We start from the raw sequence: 26,593 nt of genomic DNA, 5'->3' as shown, positions 1-26,593 counted from the left end.
GCTATTGAGCGGTTAACTACTCACGTGGCTGGGCAGGGCAGGCGGCCAATGGGGAGAAAGCCATGGTGCGGCATGATGTGTTCCACCCTGCTCCAGGCGGGCTCTGGTGCACCAAACCCCGAGAGTAGGGAGGCTGGCTTTTACTGGGGCAGCTGGGCAACTTCAATCACTGGGTTCTCCCTTGTACGCATCAGTCTCATCCTGTGCAAGAGTGTCTGTAGGCTAGCGCGGGCTGGACGGTGTTTCTTGCAGGCCTTGAGGATCAGCATGGTCTGCAAAGCCAGGCACCTGACAGAGGACTTGCTGTCCTGCTGGAAGCCTTTGAGGACTAAGATTGAAAGGAAGGAAATGGAGGTAAGAGCCATGGTGCTCTGGAAAGCCCTGGCAGAGCAAGCCAGCGCTGTACCTCTCAGCCCGCGACAAGAAGGCATCAGGCTGGGAGGCGGGAGGCAGGGGACTAGCAGGAACAACCACCAACCCTCACTAAACATCCCCACTGCCCTTCATAGCTGGAGGAGACCCCAGACACAGGCAAGAAGTCACAATGAACCCCATTCACTCAAAGAGAAAAGGAGTACTTGTGGCACCTTAGAGACTAACCAATTTATTTGAGCATAAGCTTTCATGAGCTACAGCTCACTTCATCGGATGCATACTGTGGAAACTGCAGAACACATTATATACACAGAGACCATGAAACAATACCTCCTCCCATCCCACTCTCCTGCTGGTAATAGCTTATCTAAAGTGATCACTCTCCTTACAATGTGTAAGCCCTCTACACCAACATTCCACACAAAGATGGACTACAAGCCGTCAAGAACACTATCCCCGATAATGTCACGGCTAACCTGGTGGCTGAACTTTGTGACTTTGTCCTTACCCATAACTATTTTACATTTGGGGACAATGTATACCTTCAGATCAGCGGCACTGCTATGGGTACCTGCATGGCCCCACAGTATGCCAACATTTTTATGGCTGATTTAGAACAACGCTTCCTCAGCTCTCGTCCCCTAAAGCCCCTACTCTACTTGCGCTATATTGATGACATCTTCATCATCTGGACCCATGGAAAAGAAGCCCTTGAGGAATTCCACCATGATTTCAACAATTTCCATCCCACCATCAACCTCAGCCTGGTCCAGTCCACACAAGAGATCCACTTCGTGGACACTACAGTGCTAATAAACAATGGTCACATAAACACCACCCTATACCGGAAACCTACTCAGCGCTATTCCTACCTACATGCCTCCAGCTTTCACCCTGACCACACCACACGATCCATCGTCTACAGCCAAGCTCTGCGATACAACCGCATTTGCTCCAACCCCTCAAACAGAGACAAACACCTACAAGATCTCTATCAAGCATTCTTACAACAACAATACCCACCTGCGGAAGAAGTGAAGAAACAGATTGATAGAGCCAGAAGAGTTCCCAGAAGTCATCTACTACAGGACAGGCCTAACAAAGAAAATAACAGAACGCCACTAGCCGTCACCTTCAGCCCCCAACTAAAACCCCTCCAACGCATTATTAAGGATCTACAACCTATCCTGAAGGATGACCCAACACTCTCACAAATCTTGGGAAACAGGCCAGTCCTTGCCTACAGACAGCCCCGCAACCTGAAGCAATACTCACCAACAACCACATACCACACAACAGAACCACTAACCCAGGAACCTATCCTTGCAACAAAGCCCGTTGCCAACTGTGCCCACATATCTATTCAGGGGACACCATCACAGGGCCTAATCACATCAGCCACACTATCAGAGGCTCATTCACCTGCGCATCCACCAATGTGATATATGCCATCATGTGCCAGCAATGCCCCTCTGCCATGTACATTGGTCAAACTGGACAGTCTCTACGTAAAAGAATAAATGGACACAAATCAGATGTCAAGAATTATAACGTTCATAAACCAGTCGGAGAACACTTCAATCTCTCTGGTCACGCAATTACAGACATGAAGGTCGCTATCTTACAACAAAAAAACTTCAAATCCAGACTCCAGCGAGAAACTGCTGAATTGGAATTCATTTGCAAATAGGATACTATTAATTTAGGCTTAAATAGAGACTGGGAGTAGCTAAGTCATTATGCAAGGTAGCCTATTTCCCCTTGTTTTTTCCTACCCCCCCCCCCGCCCCCCAGACGTTCTGGTTAAACTTGGATTTATGCTGGAAATGGCCCACCTTGATAATCATACACATTGTAAGGAGAGTGGTCAGTTTGGATGAGCTATTACCAGCAGGAGAGTGAGTTTGTGTATGTATGGGGGTGGGGGGCTGAGAAAACCTGGATTTGTGCTGGAAATGGCCCACCTTGATTATCATGCACATTGTAGGGAGAGTGGTCACTTTGGATAAGCTATTACCAGCAGGAGAGTGAGTTTGTGTGTGTGTGGTTTTTTTGGGGGGGGGGTGTGAGAAAACCTGGATTTGTGCTGGAAATGGCCCACCTTGATTTTCATACACATTGTAAGGAAAGTGGTCACTTTGGATAAGCTATTACCAGCAGGAGAGTGAGTTTGTGTGTGTGTTTTTTGGAGGAGGGGTGGGGGGTGAGAAAACCTGGATTTGTGCTGGAAATGGCCCACCTTGATTTTCATACACATTGTAAAGAGAGTGGTCACTTTGGATGGGCTATTACCAGCAGGAGAGTGAGTTTGTGTGGGGGGGGCGGAGGGTGAGAAAACCTGGATTTGTGCTGGAAATGGCCCAACTTGATTATCATACACATTGTAAGTCTGATGAAGTGAACTGTAGCTCACGAAAGCTCATGCTCAAATAAATTGGTTAGTCTCTAAGGTGCCACAAGTACTCCTTTTCTTTTTGCGAATACAGACTAACACGGCTGTTCCATTGTAAGGAGAGTGATCGCTTTAGATAAGCTATTACCAGCAGGAGAGTGGGGTGGGAGGAGGTATTGTTTCATGGTCTCTCTGTGTATATAATGTCTTCTGCAGTTTCCACAGTATGCATCTGATGAAGTGAGCTGTAGCTCACGAAAGCTTATGCTCAAATAAATTGGTTAGTCTCTAAGGTGCCACAAGTACTCCTTTTCTTTTTGCGAATACAGACTAACACGGCTGTTACTCTGTCACTCATTATTTCTGGGACTGCCCCGTCCCTGCAGTATCTGATGGCCTCATCCCTGCCTGTATTTATGCTCCCTCTTCCCCCAAGTGCACAGATGGGCACTCAAGCCCAGAGAGGGGGAGATTCACAAAGGGGGCTTGGGCATTGTTAGGCTACGCCTAACTTTCGGTGCCCTGCTGCCCTCCAGGAAATGCCGAGGAGGGAGCTCAGCCATTCTCTAGCTCTGGTTGGGGCCCAGCTGTGAACCTGCTCTGGGAGTGAGGAGCCTGAGCTATGTCACCCCCCCCTCCCCCTTTTCCCCAACAAATGTGGAGGAGACGCTGCTCTGCCCTGCGCTGGCCCAGGGGTCCGGGCACGCAGCAGGGAGGTAGGTGACCGGACGTCACCTCAGTCTCCTTTGGAGCAGTGGCTTGGCACCAGGCACCCCACCTGGAGGTGACTGCAACAAACCCTGGGCTAGTGAGTGCAAGAGGTGGAGGCAGGACCCCACCTTTGCTGTGTTGCGGGGGCGGGGAGGGGGCAATCGTCTGCGAAGGCCAGCCAGCTCAGGCCCAGTTTGGAGATTTGCCAGGCCACAGCTCTGAGGTCATGGCTAAGTGCCTGGGCACATGCTAACCAGCAGACACCACAGGGTGAGGGGGAAGCTGATCAGGGGTTTGGGGATCTACAGTTTGCAACCCTTTGTGGCTCTCGCCCAAGATCACATTGCTGGCGTCGGAGATTGAACCCAGCCCGCGGCCCTGGGCCATTCGTCCCTCTAGCGCTCAGTGCTCATAGCAGATGTCACTCACCGTTGCAGATGGCATCCAACTTCTCCTGGCTCTGCTGGTCCAGCTGCCGGGCAGTGAGCCCTACACACACAAACAGCTCGTCACATCCCTGCGTCCCCAGCGAGGGTGTCAAAGCGTCTGTCACCCTCCAAGCAGTGGGGCTTTCACCTGCCCCTCGCTGTCCAGGACGCACTCCTGAGTCCCCAGGGGAAAGGGCGAGTCCCCAGGGATGGCTGTGGGGCTGGTTGCCAAAGGAGAGCATAGCGCCTTGAGGTTCCACTACCAAGAGCCCATGGTGGGGTGGGGGTGTGGGGGATGGGGACTGCATGAGGAGCAGTGGAGTTCGAGGGGGCCCATCAGCCAATCAGGGCAGTTTGGGGTGAGCTTGCTCCTGCGGGTTTCTGACACCCCTGAGCCTTCATTCGGTAATCAGGAGCCCTGGGGTTACTTCTCGCTGCCGGCAGGGACTGAGGAGAGCCTGGGACTGGATCCAGCCTCTCTGCTTAAGGGACCCCTCTGCTCTGTGGTTATCTAGAAACCTGATGGCCGCTTCTCTAATGGGAGCCTGCGGGCTTTCCACAAAGGCCATGGCCTGGCAGAGGAAGGTTTCTGCCCTTTCCTTGTAGCATGCCACCTAGGAGCCAGAACAAGGGAGCACAAGGTTATTAAAGGCCTTTCCATCCTGCAGGCCAGGTTCCAGATCTGTGGATTGTCCTGCTTTCAGCCCTCCTTCCTGTGCCGGGGGGATCGCATAGAGGGACTACAGCCAGGGCCAGGTGTGGTCCCGGGGCTGGGGCTCGGTGTGGGCACTGAGCCGGGCAATGGAGGGCTCCCTCACCAGGCAGTCACAGCCTCGCCAAAGCTCCTTTTTCTGGACAAGGGCACTGAGCTGGCTCCACCTTAGGAATTCCAGAGCACTCCTGAGGGTGTCCCAACACACCTGCAAAACAAGAGGGGCCGGGGCGAGGCGACAACGGTTACGGGAGCTGGAAGCCAGGGCCGTCCCTCGGCATACGTGCCTGCGTAGGGCACCATGAAATTTGGGGCACCAAATTGCCCCAAATTTCATGGTGTCACTAGGCGGCTGCATGCTGCACATGCAGCAGCCCCAGCCCCAGTGACCCACCCGATATCTCAGCCAGCCCCGCCGCGGGCTGCACTCACTACAAAGGGCAGGGCCGTCCCTGGGGGGGGCCCAGACAACTCCCTCCGCCCTCCCTCTTCCCCTTCCCGCCGTCTCCATCCCCAGTCCTCCCCCATTCCACCTCTTCTCCGCAAGCCTCTTCCCCCAGCGACCCCACACTCACTGGCAGTGGCAGGAAGTGGAGCAACCCGGTCCCAGCCCGCTCTACTCCAAAAGGATTGCCCCCCGCACTCACCGGCGGTGGGAAACGGAGTGCTGCGGCTGGGAGCTGGCAGAGTAGACTGGGCTGGGGCCAGGCTGCTCTGCTTCCCGCTGCTGTCAGTGAGTGTGTGTGTGGGAGGGATCCCTTTCCCCAAACCCCCTTCCTCAAGCCACACGGCTGGAGCCGGGGCGAGGGAAGCAGAGCGGGCTACTCCCAGCCCTCCGCTAATCCCCCAGGCCACTCTGAGCCTGTGGGCCCCCCAAAAGTGGCCCCATACAGCTCCTGCCTCCCAGACCCTGGTGGGGAGGAGGGGGAGGCCTGGGACCCCACACAGCCCCACTGTGGGGGGGCTGGATAGGGCACCCAAATGGCTAGGGACAGCCCAGCTGGAAGCCACTAACATAGTTACTGGAGGCCATGTGTGCTGAACTGTTCCCGGCCCACGGCTGCTCGCGGAAGTACGGAGGTTTGGCTAAGGCAATGGCTGGAGACCTGACTCAATTCCCAGCTCTTCCTGCAGGAACTCAGGCAAGTTGCTTCGGCCCAGGGCTACAAAGGGATTTAGGTGCCTAATGCCCACGGGCATTCAATACTTTTGAGGCACTAGGCCTCACGCTGTGCCTTAGTTCCCCACCTCATGGGGGGTAGGAGGGTGAATTAATTACTGCCGGGGGCATTTGGCTCCCAAGTGATGGGGGCCATGAGAGCGAGCGTGTGCACAGGCACCTGGGGCGGGGTGGAGGGGGGGCTTGGGCATGTCATGGCTAGTAAGAGCTGTCCGAGCTGCTTGGCCAAGGGCACATTGGGTCTTGGGCACCATCCGGAGGCTGGGTAGCTCTGCTCCTGGTAGGAGCCATGGCCAGGATTGTGCTCTTCTCACCAGCACAGCCAGGGGAATGTGCGGAGGCCAGTGGCTGTAGGAGTGGTGAGCTGACCCCTCCGCCCACCCATTCTCTCAGCCTGGCTGCAGGGGGGGAGTGTTGGCCTCAGAGGAGGCAGGGAAGACTCAGCAGTTGGGTGGGGCACCATGGTCATGACGCAACTGGACTCAACGTTCAAGTGTTCTTGAGCACCTGATTGTCACAGCACTGAGCACCTGCCCTCTGCCAGCCAGACCTTTTAAAGGGGGGTGTCACATGTTGGCTCCCCCCAACAAATTCCTGGTCACTCTGTAACAATCTCAGCTGCAGGCTCCAGCTCGTGGCCTCACCTGGGACACATTGGGACGCTCATCGTGCAGGAGGAGGAGCAGAGGGACCAGGCTGCGGAGGACGTGCTCCTTCATCTTCCTCCTGCTGGGCCCCCTTACAAGCTCCAGCAGGTGTTTAAAGAGGGTGATGGAGAGCACCCGGAGTTTGCTGGACTCCTGCAAGAGAGGATGTGGGGAGGAGACGCTGTGACGCTCGTGCCCACCCAGCTGGGTGAGTGCTCACTGTGACAGAGATGTCTGCCCTGCAGGGGGTATTGCTAACTCACCCCCAGTCATACAGGCACAGCTGGGGGCCAGAGTCTCATGGGCATAGCGCCATTGAAGGCAATAGAGATGCAGGTTTCCATCAGCTGAGGGGTTGGCTTGGTAACTTCTTGGCCAGAGAGAGCCGTAAGGTGGGGTGAGACAGCCCCTGGGATCTCACAGCCAGCTCTGGGCACACTGACATCAGCACCCGCCTGTCAAGCCAAGGGGAAACGCTCAGGGCAGAGCAGCATCAGGACAGGGGCGGCAAAGAGGGAGCAATGAGGAAAGATTCAAAGAGCGAAGGGATGTGTGTACTTTGTCCTCCCGCTTTGCGTGCCCGACTCACACTGGTGCTGACCCACAGCGACCCTCTAGCGAGGCCAAGGGGGCCAGGCATGGGGGGCAAATTCCTACACTGGTGTTTGTTCGGGCCACGCACAGGGACCTGGGGGGGATTTAACCAGGAGCAAGGGGTGGTAAATGTGCAGGAGCTCCCAGATAGGGGGCCTTGGAAGCCATGACTGGAAACCACCCAGCCTCCAGGGGCTTGGGGTTCGGCAAGGGCTGCCCCACTCCTACACATGGGTTTCTTGTTAACTCAGGGTCGGCCCCACTTGGTCACATGATGCCCCCTCGCTGCATGGCAGCTGGCAGAGCCGGACGAGTCCAGTGACCTGGGAGGCCGGGCGAGCTGTGCCCAGCAGGGAGAACCAGGAGCAATAGCTGGGGGCTGTAGGGAGGGGCCACTGCTTTCTGGGAGGTGAGGCTGAGGGTAAGGGGGGGCAGCCTGGGGGGGCGGGTTGACTTGAGCTGTTCTGAGAGTGGCTGAACCTTTAAATGGTGCCCCCCCAATCAGCAGTTACATGTCGCCTCTGGGCACCAGGTTCTAGAGCAGGCAGTTCTCTGAGTGACGTCTGTTGTAAAAGTGTTCATAAGTTCTTTTAGTCTGTTTATCTGATTTGGCTGCGCTCTCCTGTCTGGCCACTTTGGAGACAGGCTCTTGGAACAGCAGTTCTCAGTTCTCTTTCCATCAGGAGCGGGTGCTGGACTAGATGCAGGAGCTGCTCTTGGTGTTGATCTTTAGCTGGGCCTGTGCCACTGCTTAATAAAGAGCGGCCGGGTCCCAGCAGAGTTCGGGAGGGATGAGGGTAGGATTTAGCGTTGTCAGAGCTGGGGAGGTGGGTGGTCCCTCCAGGAGCCCCCACTGGGGCGTTACCCCTGGAAGACAGTAATGGATGGGTCCCTTTCTCCCGCCCACTTTGCTGGCTCTCGCCGTGCAGTGGGGGACTGAACATCAGTCTGGTGAACACGCTGGCGGGGGCTCGTTTGTGGTTACAAAAGGCCTGGGGAGAACTAGCCCCTCATTTGATGCTGCCCTGCCATGAGAACGAAGGGGAGAGGAAAGGGCGGTAGCTGCAGAACCTACAGACGGAGCCGTTTCCTTATGGAGCTGACAGGCCAGCTGTGGGATTCCTGGCCAGGGAGGGGAGGGGCAGGATTTTCACCAGGCTACCATCACCTGTTACCCTGGAAACCAGCAGGAGCATTGCAGCACCCTGTGTTGCAGAGGCCCCCTCGCTGCATGCAAGCTCAGGAATGCATGTTCTTCCCTCAAGGGGAGCCTCGTCCCCAGGCTGCCCTGATCCTTGTCAGCAGGCCTGTAGGACACCAGGGTTCCCACCCTTACTGCCATATGCTCTGATGGAGAATGGGGTAGCAGAAGAAGGCGGGAATGGGTTCATGTCATTTACGACAATCCTTTTTCTGGCTAGGGCCATAGCATAGGTCCCGCTAGCCCACCCGCCAGCCCCCATTCACACGTCTGTGGCTTGAAGGGTCTCCCGCGGGCCCCCAGGCCTTACATCATGAAAGAACGGCAGGAGTTTCTCAGCCACTCGCACAGCCACGGGGCTGGCGCTCTGCCTGTCCATGCCGGCGAGGATGTCTCTCAGCACGGTGATGGCGTTGGAGATGACGTCCCTGTCTGCCTCGTTTAGCTGCTCCACGACGACTGGCAGTTGATGCTGGAGTTTCCCCACCTGTGTGAAAGGAGGAGCTGCTTTACGAAACACCCTCCGGTGACCCAACAAGCCATTTCCAAAACAACGTCTGCCTCCCCTGCAGACAGAGCCACGGGAACTAGGAGTGCAGGGGGTGCTGCAGCACTCCAAGGTTTTTCGTGGGGCTCTGCTCCTGGCCCCACACACAAGGTCCCAGCTGCCGGCCCTGCGCCAACTCCCAGCTGTGGCCCCAGCCTCGGCCCCCTTGCCCCATCCATCTCCCGCCCCCCTGGAGCCATGGCCCTGCTCCTGGCCCCAGCTCTAGGGGTGGTGGGGTGTGTGGACAGGTGTAAGGGGGTGCTCAGCACCTCCACTATAAAAAGTCTTCTAGCGCCCCGCCTCCAGATGACATGTTAGAGCCTCAAAGCCCTTGCACAGCCCCAGCTAGGATCGCAGGCAGCGGGGCCGGCTACCTGCAACATAAGCAGCTGCTTCCTTGTACCCCTGATCTCAGGGGGTGGTATTTATTAGCAGGTATCATCTGTGGAAACTTCTCTGCACAACACCTTGACCCCGAACAAATCAAGTGTATTATTGTTAGAAGGGTTAGAATAGCACCTCCAGCGCCTATCTGCAATCAGGGCGTGTGCTGGGGGCTTTCCAGGCACAGAAAGAGACATTCCCTGGCCTAGAGCTTACAGGCTAGACACACAAAGGAAGGATTTCTATCCCCGTTGTACAGACATGGAACTCAGGCACAGAGAGGCGACGTGACTCACCCATGGTCACCCAGGGAGTCTGGCAGAGCCCGAAACTGAACTTGGGTTCTCCTGAGTCCCGGGCCTTACAGCCCAGCCTCGGCGAGAGAGCCGATTTTGTCCACGAGTTGTAGGGTTGGTCTGTTACTAAAAGCCAGATTCAATCATTTCTGTATTTGGCTTTTGAACTGTTCAAAGACAGCCCCACAAAACCTCAACCGGGATGAGGGGAAAAAGTGTCCAATACAGGCTTACCGGTTCCGGAAGGAAAAATAAAACACAAGCAAGTGAAAACCAGGCTGAGGACATGGAACAATGGGAATGGTGGATAACAAAGAGAATTACAGTCATGCCCTCTCCATGTCTGATCGATTCATCGTCCGGCTTTAATAAACCGGACTGACCTGCTATTCTCAGGGTAAGTAAATTATCATTCAGGAGAGTTGCCTTCAGATGGTCTCCTCTTTGACCAGGCTGCCAGATCTGTGTATTTAAGTCCCAAGGGTTTTCTCTGCCTTCACTATACCGTGTCTATCACACTTGGTATGAGGTCTGAGCAGCAAAAGGCCTTTCTCGAGCTCTTCAGAGGAGCGAGTGCTGCGGGACAGAGCTGTGACGTCAACAGTTAAAACCTACGAGGCTCAAAAAGGGGATTCGTAGGAAAAAATGGTTCCAATTGAAGCAAAATGGCTCTGTCCGGGCGTCCCGGATCACTGGTGTCACCAGCATTCCCTGGAGGTCTAGAGTCCACAGCTCTGCTGCTACTCTAGTGCTAGGGTTCTTTGGATCACACACCCAGAGACGCACCCTGCAGGAGCCAGCCCTGCCCTGCAGAACAACAGACAAAAGCCAGGCAGGGACTTGCCCAAGGTCACCCAGCAGGTCAGTGGCAGAGCCAGGAAGAGAAACCAGGGCTCCTGACTCCAGGCCAGGGCCAGGTCCCCTGGGAAGCTTTCAATGACCCCTGCCCTGCATCAGCTCCCTGATGAAGGAGTTGCCAAGACTTTGAAGGAAAGAGCTCAAATTCAGAGGGATCATGGTAAATTGGAGGACTGGGCTATAGACAACAAAAGGAAACTCACCAAAGACAAAAGTGAGGTGCTACATTTAGAGAAGAAAAAGCAAATGCACAGAAACAGAATGGGGGATAACCGGTTGTACTGCTGAGAAGGATCTGGGAGCTGCAGTGGATCACAGCCTCAGCATGAGGCAGCAAAGCGATGCTGTTGCAAAAAAAAAAAAGCAAAAAAAAAAAAAGCAAATGCAATCTTAGGTTGCATTAACAGAGGTATAGCCTGCAAGTCATGGGAGGTGATAGTACCACTCTACTCAGTGCTGGTTAGGCCTCAGCTGGGGTACGGTGTCCACTTTTGGTCACCAATGTCTACAAAAGATGTGGAGAAACTGTAATGGATCCAGAGGCGAGTGACAAAGATGATCAGAGGGATGGAACACAAGCCATACGAGCAAAGGTTGAAGGAACTGGCTATGTTTAGTTTGGAAAAGAGGAGATTAAGGGGGGACGTGCTAATGGTCTTCAGATTCTTTGAAGGCTGCCAAAAAAAAGATGGCAAAAAGTTGTTCTCTCTTGCCACAGAGGGCAGGACAAGAGGGGATGGGTTCAAACGACAGCACTGCAGATTTAGATTAAATCTCAGGAAAACCTTCCTAACTGTAAGAAGAGTAGGACAATGGGACAGACAATGAGGGAGCTTGTGGAAGCCCCTTTGCTGGAGGTTTATAGAAGGAGGCTGGAGCCATCTGTCTGGGCTGGGATAGACACAACAAATACTGCATCTTGGCAGGGGGCTGGACAAGCTGACCTTGCGATCCCTTCTCACCCTGCGGTTCTATGAGAGGTGTCCCAGAGCACCAGGAGAGGGTTTCGGCGTGTTCTGCCTCCACTATAGCGCTGGCTAGAGTCACGCTCTCTCTCTTCGGCCCAATGGCGATACCCAGTGGGAGACTGAGAGACACCCTCAGGCCATGGTGGGGACACACGGCGCTCCTTCCCTTGCTGCAGGGGCTGGAACTTACGGCCAAGGGGGCGACACCAGCCTCTTGCTGAGAGACGTCGTGATGCTGGCGCAGCGGCCGTTCCTGCAGCCTGTCGAGCAGCTCCCGTAGGACCTTTCCTGCGGTCTTGGGGTGGGATGTCAGCACCCTCCACATCTCCACAGCAATGCTGCAAAGGGAGAGAGCCGATTTCACCTGGCCAGAGCCCTGCCAGCCTCCAGCACCCACCGCCACCCTCACCCTGCTGAGTCTCCCGCCCCCGCCCGGCCCTTTGTTGCCCTCCTGCTGCAGCAAGGGCCCCCACTGCCTGGCGCAGGCTGCATGGGGGCCAGGTCTGAGTGTCAGCCCCGGGGGAGGCCGAGGGCTGCCATATGGGGTTTTGCAGGCTGGCCTGTCTCCACGGCATGTCAGCCTGCAAAACCCTCCAGAACAAGCAGAAGCTCTGCAGGGAGCAGGAGGTCTCTGGAAGGTTCTGCACGCCCCTGTCCCTGGCAGCGGGACCAGTCTGGGGGACCCGGAGCGCAAGCGGCAGCAGCCCCAGCCCCGTACCTGTCACATGACAGCGAGCAGCCCAGCAGGGTTGTGACCACCTCCTCGCTGTACTGGTCGCCCAGCACGACAAGGGCCTTGAGCAGCTGCTGCTGGGCCAGCGGCTCGCTGATGGAGTCCAGGTTGTGCTACATGCTCGTCACAGCCTCCGACACCTGGAAGAGAAACGGGGAGATGGGGGCTTTGGCTTCCTCGCGCTGCTGTTGATCTGGGGTGTCAGGGACCTGCCCTACCTGAGAGCCATCTGCCCTCCCACATCCTCTTCTCCAGCTCCAGGCCTAGAACACAGGGCCAATTCCCGGCCTATCGATTCATAGACTGCAAGACCACAAGCGGCCATGGAGATCACCTAGACTGACCCCCCGCATTGCACAGGACCTGCCCCCCAGTAATGCCGAGCGCCCAGAGACAGAGTCTCCCACGGATGGGGTCCCCCAGCAGGCTGTTCTCACTGCAGCTCTTACCCTCTCCAAGCTTGGGCTGGGGACCCACAGGATCACATGCAGCATGTGCCTGGCTGCCACCGAGTCATGGACGCTGGTGTCTCTCATGCCCTCGATAGCAGTGAGGAGGAAGTCCATGCGCTCGGATGGGTTGAAGTACTTCCCAAACATCTGAAACAAACCTGCCAGTGAAACCCCTTTTGCTGCCCAGTGCGGTTCCAGTCGGACCGAGCAGCCAGGACTGACCCAGCCAGGAGTGCACGCAAAGCCCGCTCTGCCGGGACAGGGCTGGGTTACTGCACCTGGGACGCACAGCACCCAGCCAGCAATCAGGAGCTGTCGTGCATGGCACAGGCCAGCGTGGCAGTGCACGGGGGCACAATACTGCACAGCATGGATACACTCTCTAGTGCTCAGCAGGGCCTGGCACTGGTGCATGGACACAATGATGCCTTGGAGAGCATTAATCTCTGGGGAAGCTCCCACCACACCTGACAAGGAGCTGGGATCAGGTTTGGATGAGACCCAGTGCATCTTGGGATGTGGCATGGAGGGAGGCATATTGGCCCGCAATGGTAGAAGCCTTGCCAGCAGATTGAGGGAAGTGATTATTCCCCTCTATTCGGCACTGGTGAGGTCACATCTGGCCCCCCACAAGAGAAAGGATGTGGACAAATCGGAGAGAGTCCAGCAGAGGGTAACGAAAATGATTAGCGGGCTGAAGCACATGAATTATGAGGAGAGACTGAGGAAAGTGGGCTTATTTAGTCTGCAGAAGAGAAGAGTGAGGGGGGATTTGATAGCAGCCTTCAACTACCTGAAGGGGGGCTCCAAAGGGGCTGGAGCTCGGCTGTTCTCAGTGGTGGCAGGTGACAGAACAAGCATCAGTGGTCTCAAGTTGCAGTGGGGGAGGTCCAGGTTGGATATGAGGAAACACTATTTCACTAGGAGGGTGGTGAAGCACTGGAAAGGGTTACCTAGGGAGGTGGGGAATCTCCATCCTTCGAGATTTTGAAGGTCAGGCTTGACAAAGCCCTGGCTGGGATGATTTAGTTGGGGTTGGTCCTGCTATGAGAAGGGGGTTGGATTAGATACCTCCTGAGGTCTATGATTCTATGAGGTGGAGTGGGCCATAGGCAGGGCTCCGGCCGAGGCCGAGCTGGATGGGGTCAGTCACATGCCTGGGACTGACCCTTCCCCCTGACTTCTAGGGTGTTAATTTCTCTCTCCTGATAACTCTGGGCACAACAATCCCAGGAAGCATTGAAAGTAGTTACCATGGCGATATTGCTGGTGTTGGTGAACCAGGTGACCCAGAAGGTGTTCTCCGCTCGCCACTCCCTGAAGACCTGCAGATACTCTGCACTCTGCTTTGCCAGCGTGGTGCCTGAACCAGGGAGGGGAAACAGACAGCAGGCAATATAAATCAGAGGTTAGCTTTGGAAAAGGGAGTTTTGCAAGGAAGTTTAGAGACAAGTACATCTAAGAAACATACTGTAAATTCAGGCCAATAAACTCCCCCACCCCCCAAAAAAACTAAACAAACTAACCCCCCTGGAAGAGTAAAAATAAACCAGGCAGAAGTGCAGCAGCAGTGTGAGGCTCTCCAGTTGATTGCACTGAACGCAGCATGTAGGATTCCCAGCCCTGTGGGCAGGTAGCACATCTGGGCATTTGGCCCAAGGAGCTACTACCCTCGGAGACCAGGAGGCCAGAGGATCTGAACTGGTGGAGCCAAGGGAGACAGCGAGGTACATAGAGGAGACTTTTAGGGATGCAGAAGAGTGGTCCCACCCCCAGTCTGACAGCCTCTGTGCTGCTGAGGAGGGTGAAAGTTTCTGGGAAGGAGAACATCAAGCTGGAGCAGAGGGAGATGATCCCAGAGTTGGGACCCACCTGCCAGATGAAGTCAGGATATCCTCTCACACTGAGGCTGCCCCTCCTGAGGCAGGAAGCCCAGTTACAAAGAAAAGCCAGGTAATAGTAATGGGGGATTCAATCAATAGACATATAAGCAGTTGGGTTTGTGATGAGTGGGAGAACCGCATGGTAAATTGCCTGCTTGGTGCAAAGGTTGCAGCTCTCACGAGACATCCAAACAAACTTATGTGCACTGCTGTGGTATGTAAGCTAATGTTTAAATCGGCCTCTGTACGAGATAGCGAATGTGACAGTGAATTTTATAAAAGTCTCCAGATGTGATCCCTGGCAAGCCTGACTTCAGTATCAGGCAAATTGTTGAAATGATAGGAAAGAACAGAATTATCAGACACATAGGTGAACACAATTTGTTGGGGCAGAGTCAACATGGCTTTTGGAAAGGGAAATCATGCCTCACCAATCTACTAGAATTCTCTGAAGGGGGTCAACAAGAATGTGGAGAAGAGTGATCCAGTGGATATAGTGTACTTGGATTTTCAGAAAGCATTTGACAGGGTCCCTCACCAAAGGCTCTTAACCAAAGTAAGCTGTCATGGGATAAGAGGGAAGGTTCTCTCATGGGTCAGTGGTTAAAAGATAGGAAGCAAACAACAGGACTAAATGGTCAGTTTTCACAGTGGAGAGAGGTAAAGAGCGGGGCACCCCATGGATCTGTGTTGACACCAGTCTAGTTCAACCTAGTCATCAATGATCCAGAAAAAGGGGTAACCAGTGAGGTAGCAAAATTTGCAGATGATACAAAATGACTCAAGATAGTTAAATCCAAAGCAGACTGTGAAGAGCTACAAAGGGACCTCACAAAACTGGGGGACTGGGCAACAAAATGGCAGATGACATTCAAGATCGATAAATGCAAACTGGACACCACAATCCCAACTATACATACACAATTATGGGGTTTAAATTACCACTCAAGAAAGAGATTTTGGAGTCATCGTAAAGAGTTCTCCGAAAACATGCACTCACCATGCATTGGCAGTTAAAAAAGCCAACAGAAGGTTGGGAACCATTAGGAAAGGGATAGATAATAAACCAGAAAAATGTCATAATGCCTCGATACAAATCCAGTGTGCGCGCCCACACCTTGAATACCGCGTGTAGTTCTGGTCTCCCCATCTCAAAACAGATATACCAGAATTGTAAAAGGTGCAGAGAAGGGCGACAAAAATGATTAGGGGTATGGAAGAGCTTCCATATGAGGAAAGATTAAAAAGACTGGGGGCAAGTCTACACTTAAACCACTCTATCGCCATAGCTGCACCGGCGCTGTAGCGTTGAAGAGAAGATGGTCCTCTGCCAACAAGCTCTTAATCCACCTCCCGGAGAGGCGCTAGCTATGTCAGTGGGAGGGGTGCTTCTGCCAAGAGGGGTGTGGATTTTTCACAGCCCTGAGCAATGGAGTGATAACAATATAGGTCTGCAGTGTAGACCTGGGACCATTTAGTTTAGAAAAGAGCTGACTAAGGGGGGATATGACAGAGGTCTATAAAATCATGACTGGTGTGGAGAAAGTGAATAGGGAAGTGTTATTTACCCCTGCACATAACACAGGAACTAGGGGTCACTTTCTGAAATTAATAGGCAGCGAGTTAAAAGCAAAAAAAAGAAGGTATCTCTGCACACAATGCACAGGCAACCTGTGGAAATTGTTGCCGTGGGATGTTGTGAAGCCTAAAAGTATAATTGGGTTCAAGATAATTAGGCCATGCAACCCCAGACTCGGCATGTCCCTAAACCTCTGACTACCAGAAGCTGGGACCGGATGAGAGGGGATGGATCACTCAAAATTTCCCTTTTCAGTTCATTCTCTCTGAAGCATGAGGCACTGGCCGTTATCAGAAGACACAATACTGGGCTAGATGAACTGATCTGAGTCAGTATGTCCATTCTTATGTGAGTTATGAAGAGAAGAATATGGACAGGGGAAGCTAAAGACATCAGGGGAAACTCCATGGCTTGAAGGACTATGGATACTAAGGAGGTTTTTTTTAAAAAAGTGTATTAGGAACAAAAGAAATCCTAGCAATGGTGTAGGCTCATTACTAGATGGAGACTGTTTAAAAGGATGCAGAAAAGGCAGAAGTGTTCAATAAATATGTTTCCCATGTTTGGAAACCTCATGTCAATGTATTTAGGAAGGACAAGGGTCTCCAGTGCTCTTACGTTTTTGCCACAGCATGAAGGCATAGAGGTGGTGAAGTCCCTCCATAGCCGATCGGCAGATCTTCTGCTCCTGCTCAGCACTGCACAGAGTGAGACAGCCCACCAGCTGGCCCAGGACTCTGAACTCCTCCACTCCCTGACGGAGAGAGGGAGCAAGGGGAGTCACTCGCCCCTGCAGGCCCAGCGCAGCATGTCCCCCAGCATTGCACTAGCAACGGTCTAGAACCGGGGGAGGCAGAGCCCAGCGCAGAGAGACTGGGGACAATGAGAGCAGGAGGAGCCATGGGACCCATCACCAGGGACTGAGGGAAGCTCAGCAGGGACGGGAAGTCTGGGTAGCAAAGTCAGCAAACGTTGCCCTCGAGTGGGGACCTGGGTAAGGAATGAACTAACGTCCAGTCTCCATCTCAAGGGCAAGCTCCTAATCCCAGCCCCTTCTCCCATCCCCCTCCCTCCACTGACCTCAGGTCCAGGAGCGTGAGGTCACCTTGGACTCCTCTTCTCTGCATTCCGCCTCTCTCACTCCATCCTGGAGCTCCCCACAACCCCCACTTTCTGCGCCGCACCCAGCCTGCCAGCTCTCTCCTGCCGGCTCTCTCCTGCAGCCTTGTCCTCTAGCCTCCCCCTCCTGCCAGACCTTCCCTTGCCCCTCCTGCAGCCCCTGCGCTCGCTCCCTGCTCTTCCCCACATCGCACCAAGCCCCTTGCCCTCCTCTCCTGGGGTCTGCACGACCTCCCCTGACCCACTCCCCATTGCTCTGGCTCCTTTGGCCCCTCCCATCCCTTTCACTGTGTCCCCTCCCACCTCCCTCCTTCTCTTCTGCTGCCCCAGCCTCTGGGGACATATCATCCAAGCGCCCCACTTCAGCTGCCGGAGGGGAGGCCCTGCCACAGGGGGGATGGAGCAGCTGGAGCAGCTCAATGGCCCTGAGCACCCAAAGCAGGGGGTGTTCATCTGGCAGCCTGGCAGGAGCTGATGCCAAAGCATCCCGGGGGCAACTGACAAAGGGGGTGAAGAGACACCTGGGTTCAGATGGTGCTCTCAGGGCGATCCTGTGTAAATCCGCTGACCCTGCAGAGCAGACTTTGGTCCTAGGGGAACAGCGGGGAGAGTCCTTGGAGATAGAATTATGGGGCTCCACCCAAGGCCCACTGGAGTCAGAGGACAGACCTGTCCACATCAGGACTCATTAGGTTGGACTCCTACCAAGGATCTTGCTGAGTCACTATTCCAGGCCCAGGTTTTCCCTGCCAGGGAGTGCTGCACCGTGAGGCTGCTCAGTGCAGTTAGGAGACGGCCAGAGTCACAGGCTGCTCACCTTGAATTTGTGTTGACCGGAGATGAATTTGGTCAGCCAGGTGATTCTTCCCACTGCCCTCAGCTGCACATGCACCTCCTTGGATGCGGTCCAGGGGAGCAGGACCTGAGAGAAACAGATTGAGACAAATTGCGAAGGAGAAGGACCAAAAAATAGCACAAGCACATAGAGTGAAAATCAGAAAGGCTAAGGCAAAAATGAGTTCGAACTGGCAAGGGACATAAAAGGCAATCAGAAGCAGCTCTGTAAATGCATTAGGAGAAAGACAAAGGAAAGTGTGGGGCCACTACTCAGCAGGGAAGCAGAGCAAATAATGGATGATACAGACAAAGCCAAGGTGTGTAATGCCTTTTTTGCTTCAGTTTTCACTAAAAAGGTTAATGGCGACTAGATGATGAACACAATATTAACAACAGGGGGGAAGAAATACAGGCCAGACTAGGGAGAGAACAGATAAAAGACAATTTAGGTCAGTTAGATGTATTCAAGTTGGCAGAGCCTCATGATATTCACATGAGATGGAGCTAGACAAAGCAATCTCTGAACCTTTAGGAGTGCTGAAGGTCCCAGAGGACTGGAGAAGGGCAGCCACAGAGCCTATCTTCAGAAAGGGGAACAAGGAGGCCCCAAGGAATTATCCACCTGTCAGCCTATCTTTGGTACCCAGAAAGATTAATGAACAAATTATTAAAGAGTTTGTAAGAACCTAGAGGAGATAATAGGGTGATAAGGAATAGCACCATGGATTTGTCCACAACAAACCATGCCAAACAAATCTAACTTCCTTCTTTGACCAGGTTACTTGCCTAGTGGATGGAGTGAGGCCGTATGTGATGATGTATATCAAGTTTTGTAAGGCTTTTGACACAGTTCCACAAGACATTCTCATAAGCAAACTAAGCCAATATGATCCAGATGAGACTGCTCGAAAGTGGGCGCACAACTGATGTAAAAGCAATCCTCAAAGAGGAGTTATCACTGACTCGCTGGCAAACTGGGAGGGTGTCTGAAGTGGGGTCCCCCAGGGGTGTGCCTGGGTCCAGTATTGCTCAATATTTTCATGAAGAACTTGGTTAACAGAGAGGAGAGTATGCTTGTCAAGTTGGTGGATGACACCAAGCTGGGGAGAGTTACATGCACTTTGGAGGACAGATTAGAAGTCAGAATGAGCTTGCCAAATTGGAGAGTTGGTCTGAAGTCAACAAGATGAAATTCAGTCAAAAACAATGTGACGTAACGCACTTAGGAAGGAAAAATCAAATGCATAAAAAGAAAGTGGGGGATGACCGGCTAGGTGGCAGGACTGCAGAAAAGGATCTGGGGGTTAGCGTGAATCTCACACTGAATAGGAATCAAGAGTGTGATGCTGTTATTGAAGAGGGAAATGTCATTCTGAGGTGTATTAGCTTGGAGCACTGTGTCCAGTTCTTGGCACCCCGCTTTAAGAAAGATGTGAACAAACTGGGGCCCGTCCAGAGGACAGCAACAAAAATGATCAGAGGTTTAGAAAACCTGACCTATGAAGAAAGGGTGAATGACTTGGGCATGTTTCGTCTTGAGAAGACAGAGGGGGCACCTCCTAACACTCTTCAAATATGTTAAGGGCTGTTTTACAGAGGATGGTGACTAATTGTTCTCCACGTCCCCTGAAGGTAGGACAAGAAGTAATGGGCTTAATCTGCAGCAAGGGAGATTGAGGTTAAATATTCGGAAAAAGTCTGAGGGTGGCTAAGCACTGGAACAGGTGACCTAGGGCAGTGGTGGACTCCCCATCATGGACGTTTTAAAAAAAACAGGCTGAACAAACACTCCTCAGGGACGGTCGAGGAATGTTTGGCCCTGCCTCAATGCAGAGGGTGGAGTAGATGACCTCTTGAGATCCCTTCCAGCCCTGCACTTCTGTGATTCCCTCTTCCCAAGCTCTGGGATCGAGAAGACCGAATATTTGCCGAGGACATTTCCCTCTTTTTGGAGCACAAACCACCCACAGAATCGACTTCCTGTGGCCCCAGAACTAGAACGTTGGGGGAATCTAGCTCTGGGCTCTGGCCAGTATGGTGAACACAGATGAATCAGATGAACACAGATGAACACAGATGGGGTCAGATGAGGCTCAGTGAAGAACACAGCAGATCCCGCACTCCTCCACCCCCATGCCATGCAGACGTTTTTCAGATATAGCGGGGGCACTTGGTCCTCCAGCCCAAGAACCTTTGTATAGAACGTACTCTGAGGAGCAGAAGGCATGGGGGTGTTCCATGCCTGGGATTAAATGAAGCCTTGGTCCCAGAGCCCCACCCCCGCTACAGGACTCATCCCCTTCCTGCCCCCATGCCTCCACACCTCCATGATGTTTTGCAGCACCCCAAGGTTGGGCTTCTCATCCTCGCACACCAAGGCCTTCAGCAGCTCATCCATGGTGTTCAGAGTCTGCGTGCAGAGCAGAGGAGAAACCACAGCAAGTGGCGTTACCCAGCCAGGCGACGAACCAATGCCCTGGCATGTGACACGCCCCAGGCCATGGCAGCCCCTGCTATTCCAGCTCACCCACTCACTTGTACCTGCAGGGGACCGACTGCAAACTCCTCCTGGCAACAGGACCCCACCCGCTTTTGTTGTCCCCAGGGAGGCCACTGCACACAGTCGAACGCATGAGAAGAGTCAGGAAGGACTCCGCATTTGAGGGGGAGGGGAGATTTCCAGCCAAGCTTCACTTTCCCTGGCCTGTGTGCGTCTCAAGCAGCTGATCTCAGGCCTGTGCCCCCAGCCATGCACTGGGGATGAATGTGCTTGTGAAGGGAGTGTCTGTTCCCCACTAATTGCCGGTGCCTGTGAAGGATAAATGCCTACTACTGCTACCCTATGAGGGAGTTACTCCTTTATCTGAGGCGGTGTGGCTTGTGGTTTGGTACTGCAGGTCCTGAGCTGAAGCGCTGCCAAGGAGCTGTGATCATTACACTCTTATGCCAGCGCCAGGTAACCCAGGGGGCAGGGACACAAGGGACTTGCAGGATTCCCCCTCGGTTTGGGGCGGCTCCTCATGGCTAGTTTGGGGCTTACGTTGTTGTAAAGAGCAGCCTCCACACCCTGGTTGGTCTCTGCTGGAGGCAGGGAGAAGACGCTGGAGAAGCAGACGGTGAGCAGGCTGGATAGCTCCGTTCCCCTCAGCAGTGGCTTCACTTTGCTAAGAGAAGAGACACGCGCGGATTGGAGGGCTGAGGCGAGACTGATGCACTGATGTTGGCCTCAGGCTCCCAGGACATGATGGGCAGGCTTCTGGGAAGCTGAGAGCAGGGCGCCAGAGGCACTGAGAGAGAGCCCCCCCTGGCGCAGGCTGTGCCACGTGCCAGGGCTCAGCCTGCCCAGCCTCTGAGCCACAGGGAGTCGCTGAGCTGCCGGTGGGATGCAGCTGGCACAGCTGGCGGCGACTCCGGTGGCTCCGCTCCGGCAGTGCCCAACTGCCCCTCTCCCCCCGGAGCCATCGCCTGCGGGTCCCAGAGGGGACCAGTCCAACCCCCTCGCTCCCTCCCCCACATCTTCACACGGCCACTTGGAGAGGTCGCCAGGCACCGAAGGATCCTCCACCACCAACCCACGGGTGCCACGTGCCCGGGGGAATCGGAAGACAGGGGAGGAGCAGAGGGGGCAATGCCCTGGAGAACTGGCCACGCCAAGAGGCTGGCGTGTCTGGCTGCACACAGCACTAGCTGGGGCTGCGTGGGCAGGCCGGGTACCTCAGCTCCATGATGGCGAGCATCGCTTGCTGACGCACCCCGCTGGTCAGGGAGTCGACGGACTCAAGATCAATCAGCTCCTGGGGAGACAATGTGGGGAAGTGCCAGCCGGGCTCCGAGCTCCCGTAAGGCTCCGGCTGGGGAGCAAAGCGCAGGGCCTGCAACACGTGGCCTCGGCAGACAGGTCGTCCTACTGTGGGCTTGACGGTGTGCAGGGCTCCAGCTGGGGAGCGCAGTGCAGGGCCTGTGGTCAGTGCCCCAGCGTCACGCACCAGTGCACTGCAAAGGCTCCATCAGCATTAGCACCCAGGGACTCCACCTGAGATCAGGCTCCTTGTGCCAGGTGCTGCACACACACGGTGAGAGCCAGTCCCTGCCCCAGAGAACTCACGAGCTAACTGGATGAGACAAGGCATGGGAGGGAAACTGAGGCACAGAGGGGGAAGTGCTTTGCCCAAAGGTCTCACTGAGGAACTGAGCCCCAGCCCACTGGACCACCCACCAGCACACGCTGTCCCACGTTCAGGGAAGGGAAGTAAGCTCCGGAAAGCTTTCTGCAGCACCGCAGAGCAAAGACTTTCCAAATCTACGGAGCAGATTTGTTGCTAGTTCCCTAGTGGGCACTGACTGCGGAGTGTTGGGGCTCTGTGCAGGGAGACTGGTGTATACAGAGTGACCTGGTGACTTGGGAAGCTGGGTGCAAGGGAACAATCTACGTTTCAATACAGTGACATGTTCAGGAACAAAGAACGCAGGCCACACTCACAGCATGGGGTCTCTAACCTGGGAAGCGGTGATTCTGGAAAAGACTTGGCAGTCATGGTAATCAGCTGCACAGGAGCGCCAAGTGCGAGGCTGGGGCCAAAAGGGCTTATGCCATCCTGGGCTGTGCAAACAGGGCAATCTCCAGTTGTTTGAGAGGTTATTTTCCCTCGGTATTTGGCAGTGGTGCGACCTCTGCTGGGATCACAATACAAGGAGAATGTTGATAAATTGGAGAGGGGTCAGAGAAGAGCCACAAGAGTGACTGAAGGACTGGGAAACATGCCTTATAGTGAGAGACTCCAGAAATCAATCAGTTCAGCTTCACAAAGAGAAGGTTACAGGGTGCCTTGATGACAGTCTGTAAGTACCTACACAGGGAGCAAATGCTTGATAATGGGCTCTTCAGTCTAACAGACAAACGTCCAACACGATCCAGCGATTGGCAGTTGAAGGTAGACAAATCTGCAGAGCTCTCCAGGCCAATCACTAAACCCGCTAAGTAACATAGCCCGAGTGTGTGTTTTACTCACCTTTATCTTCTCCACAAGGAGGGCTTTGCAGAGAAAAGCTGCCAGGTTTTGTTCTGGGTGCCTCGTGAGGGCGGCCCTGCTGATGGTGATGACACGATCCAAGAATTCAAGTTTCTTGGCCTCCTCCTATGCCCCGCAGAGATTAGACAAAAACAGGAAGGTCAGCGTAGAAAGGAGCTGCCAGTGGGAGAGATGTCAGAAAGCTTCCCCCCAGCGCTGCTCAGGCTTTGATATGCCGAAGGCCAGAAGGCCATTCATCTCCCAACAGGAGTGACTATGTGGGGAGGGCAGGGCAGCTCTGTGTGAAACCAGACCAGAGAGGGAGCAGATCTCACGGGGTAGGTGTCCAAAGAGGAACTGCAACATGGGGGCTAAGCATCCAGACAGTCTTACTGGGGGGCCTTGATAGAGTGGGAGGAACATCTGGGTGTGACACCCTGACACCCCAATATTCGCCACTGTCATATAATTAGGATATGTTTGGTACCAAGTATGTCTTGTAAGGTATCAGTCTAAAAGTCTTTATCTGCTAGACATTACTGTCTCATTGGATTGCATGTGCTATCGTTGTATGTGACGTTCTGAAGTTCAGCTGTGTATGTGTTCCTGAAAAACACTGTGAGGTTCAAAACAGCCTTTCAGGTAGAACAGCAAAAAAGCCAAACACTGGCTCCTGGAGGAAATGCACAAGCATTAGGGCTACCCCAGGAACTGTGTGCAATAGAAACCTCCCCGAGATAACGCGACACAATGGGACCTGTTGGATCCAGGTCACAGCAAAAGAGTTATCCAGCAGGTGGGAAGAGAAGATAAAAGGGGAACAATGACATCGCCGGGGGGACGGGATGGGACCTCAGACTCCCTGCAATAAGATACCTGGAAACACCTGAGGGACAAAGATTGAACCATGAGAAGTGATGGTCCTAGGCTAGAGAGAGAGATTCCTAGCCTGTGCAAGAAAACCTGGGAAATCCAAGCTGCAAAATCAAGGCAGCTTCTGCCTTAAGAATCTGCCAACCTGTTTGTCACTCGGGGAGAATTTGTTAATGGATATCCTATCTATCTGGTGTATAAAGCTTCGTTTGTGTGTTTTCTTTATTTACTAGGGTAATCTGCTTTGTTCTGTTTGCTATCTCTTCTAACCGCTTAAAATCTACCTCTTGTAGTTAATCATCTTGTTTCTTGTTTATACCACAACCCAGTTTGTAGAATAAATTAGTAACTGGGAGGAGGGGCAAAGAGTTGTTCATACCTCTCTCGACATCGAGGGAGGGGGCGAATGTCATAAAACCTTTGGGTCTGTACTCCAAAGGAGGTGGGGACCAGAGAACTGGGACAAGGCCCTTCAGCTGAGTCTTCCCAGAGCTGATCTCAGTGTCTGTGTCTTTCTGCAGCTGGGTGTGGCCCTGCCTGTGTGTATGGCTGGAAGAGGCTTGTGAGCCGAGCCCAACAAGACAAGGTAACGGGGGCCCAGGCTGGCAGAACAGGCGGGCTCAGTGATAAGCCAGTACATCAGGTGGCACCTCAAAGGGGGGCAACCCATCATGCTGGGGACTGGCCAAATCCAGTGGGCAAGGGGCATGGTGGGTGCCTTTTGTAACTCAAGAGAGGATGTTTTTAAGATGCTCTAGTTTAAACAGGAAGTATTTGGGGGCAGGTCTCTGGCCTGTGTTATACAGGAGGTCACAGTGGGGAGGTCCCGTCTGGCCTTAGAATCCATGCCTCATCCGGAGAAGGACGGATACTGCATGTGGACAGGGCAGTACCTGAGAGATCAGAGGAGGGCTCTTGGTACCTGTTCATTGCCCTTGAGAAAGGTGTTGATATAGTCTAGGGTCTCTTTCTCCTGCTAGTCTGGCCCCATAAAGCAGGAGGCATTCCCAGGTGATGGTGAATCTGATCAAAGACAGAGCAGTGGTAATACCTGGGGCTGCCAAGCTGCAGGCTGGGTGACAGAGATCTTAGCAGAAACCCTTGCCCCCCGCTCCCACCCCAGCAGGGTAGTAGCCCCGATGCACAACAGGGTCTGGCACAGCCATCCCTGGTTTCCCCAACTCTTTGCTGCTCAGCCCAGCAAAGATCCAGTCAGAGCCCTGGTTCCCAGCGGCCACCCCACTTCCCTGCCCGCACCCAGCATGCAGCACCACACCTGGAAGGAGGCATGATGTCAGGCTATGAGTGGTGTCCCCGTTCTCCGGGCCATTGCTGGAGGGGGCAGAGGGAATGGCAGTGAATCGCTCTGCTCCCCGCTGCGGGAGAGGGAGGAGCGACCCAGTCTGCGCAGGATACGGGGACCCAGGGCCTGCCCGTTCTGCTTCATCTGACTGCTTCCCCTGCCATCGACAGCCACGGGGTGTAACCTGGGCAAGCCCTGGGCTCCCATCATCAACCCCCCCACCCAAATGCCCTGTGCTGTGCAATGCATAACCCCCCTGCAAAGGAGCCAGCAGATGGGGCTGCAACATCAGGGGGCATCTCATGCTTTGGCCGGCACCCTGCAATCCTAGGCTTAACAACCCACCATGCACAGAGCATCCCCTTCGACTGGTGGAAAACATCTTCCGACCCTGTGTGTGATGGATCGGGGTGGGCAATTCAGTCAGTCTCCACCTGATGCTTCTGCTGCCGCCCCTAATGCCCCGATCAGATGTAGGGGCTGCAGCTGCTGCCAGCAGGAGGAGCCATTCCCCCCTGCCTGGGTTTTCCTGTCTCTCCATCTCATGGCAGCCCAGAGTTGTACAAAGGTGATAGAGTCTTCTCCCGCCACTGACACCCTGGTCTTGCAACCCCAACCCCCAGAGGGGCCAAGACCTACCGCAATGCAGGGCCATGGCCCCTGCCATTTTTGCAGCCCCTCCGCCCACCCAGGAGGCACCCACTCACCAGCATGGAAGGGCTGAGGCACACACAGCTCCTGCTGCTGCTGTGGGCTCTTCTGCGGACTCTTCCTTCGAGGAGGTCTCGTCTCCTCCCAGGCAAGGATGGGCTTCAAGGGGACCTTGCGGACTTCCTCAGCCATCCTGCAAGAAGCCAGGACAAGGCATTGCTTGTGAGAGATGAGAGGCGACTGCCCCGTTCAGCATCAGAGCCAGTCCACGTATTGCTATTCCACCAGTGCCTACAGCTGCCAGCAGGGAAACAAGCCAATGGATGTGCTCAAAGTCACCCAGGCAGTCAGCAGTACAGGCAGGATTAGAACCCAGGTCTCCGGACTCCCAGGCCCATCCCGCAGGCCAAACGGCCTCCCCCGGGTCACTCCCGCCTCTCCTTCTGCTGGTTCACAAACTGCCCAGCAGACAGGCTGCATCCAACCACTCAGGATTCTTCCTGCCCAGGGAAATTACCCTGATCCCTTCCCCCAGGAATATTGGGGCCGTGGCAGGTCTCAGCTGGGGGAGGGAAGCGGGGTGGGGTGCGGGGGGCGGTCTGGTGAGCAGCAGGAGTTGCTCTGACACCACCGTGAAGGGGAAGGAGCAGAAGGCGGGAGAGCAGCGGGCAGGCAGGCTGTGCCGGGGCAGAGCTTTGTGGCGATTTCGCAGCTCGTCTCTCCAAGGCCTGTATGGCAGCAGCCGCTGCAGAGAATCCCAGGCCTGATTCCCCCCACGCTGGGTCTCCTGAATGGCCCCTGCCCTGGGGGGCTCCATTCCTCACCCAGTGTCAACTGCTGACTCTGCAGCAGCTGCACGGC

General features: G+C 54.4%; 1 protein-coding gene across 1 annotated transcript; it reads right to left on the bottom strand.

The window, feature by feature from the left end:
- Positions 1-26,090, bottom strand: LOC142069921 (maestro heat-like repeat-containing protein family member 7). Its single transcript, XM_075122683.1, is given in 19 exon segments — positions 1-328; positions 3,908-3,970; positions 4,421-4,520; positions 4,725-4,826; positions 6,443-6,598; positions 8,551-8,727; positions 9,973-10,043; positions 11,288-11,631; positions 12,012-12,166; positions 12,476-12,625; positions 13,732-13,841; positions 16,559-16,694; positions 17,877-17,981; positions 20,220-20,306; positions 20,937-21,060; positions 21,611-21,690; positions 22,906-23,031; positions 24,701-24,801; positions 25,789-26,090. Coding segments are annotated over 19 exon segments (2,511 nt in total). The 5' UTR covers positions 25,925-26,090; the 3' UTR covers positions 1-140.
- Between the last annotated feature and the right edge of the window lie 503 nt (positions 26,091-26,593).

This window comes from Caretta caretta, chromosome 23 (genome assembly GCF_965140235.1).
Source record: "Caretta caretta isolate rCarCar2 chromosome 23, rCarCar1.hap1, whole genome shotgun sequence".
Lineage (NCBI taxonomy): Eukaryota > Metazoa > Chordata > Testudines > Cheloniidae > Caretta > Caretta caretta.
This window is presented reverse-complemented; position numbering and strand designations above follow the sequence as displayed.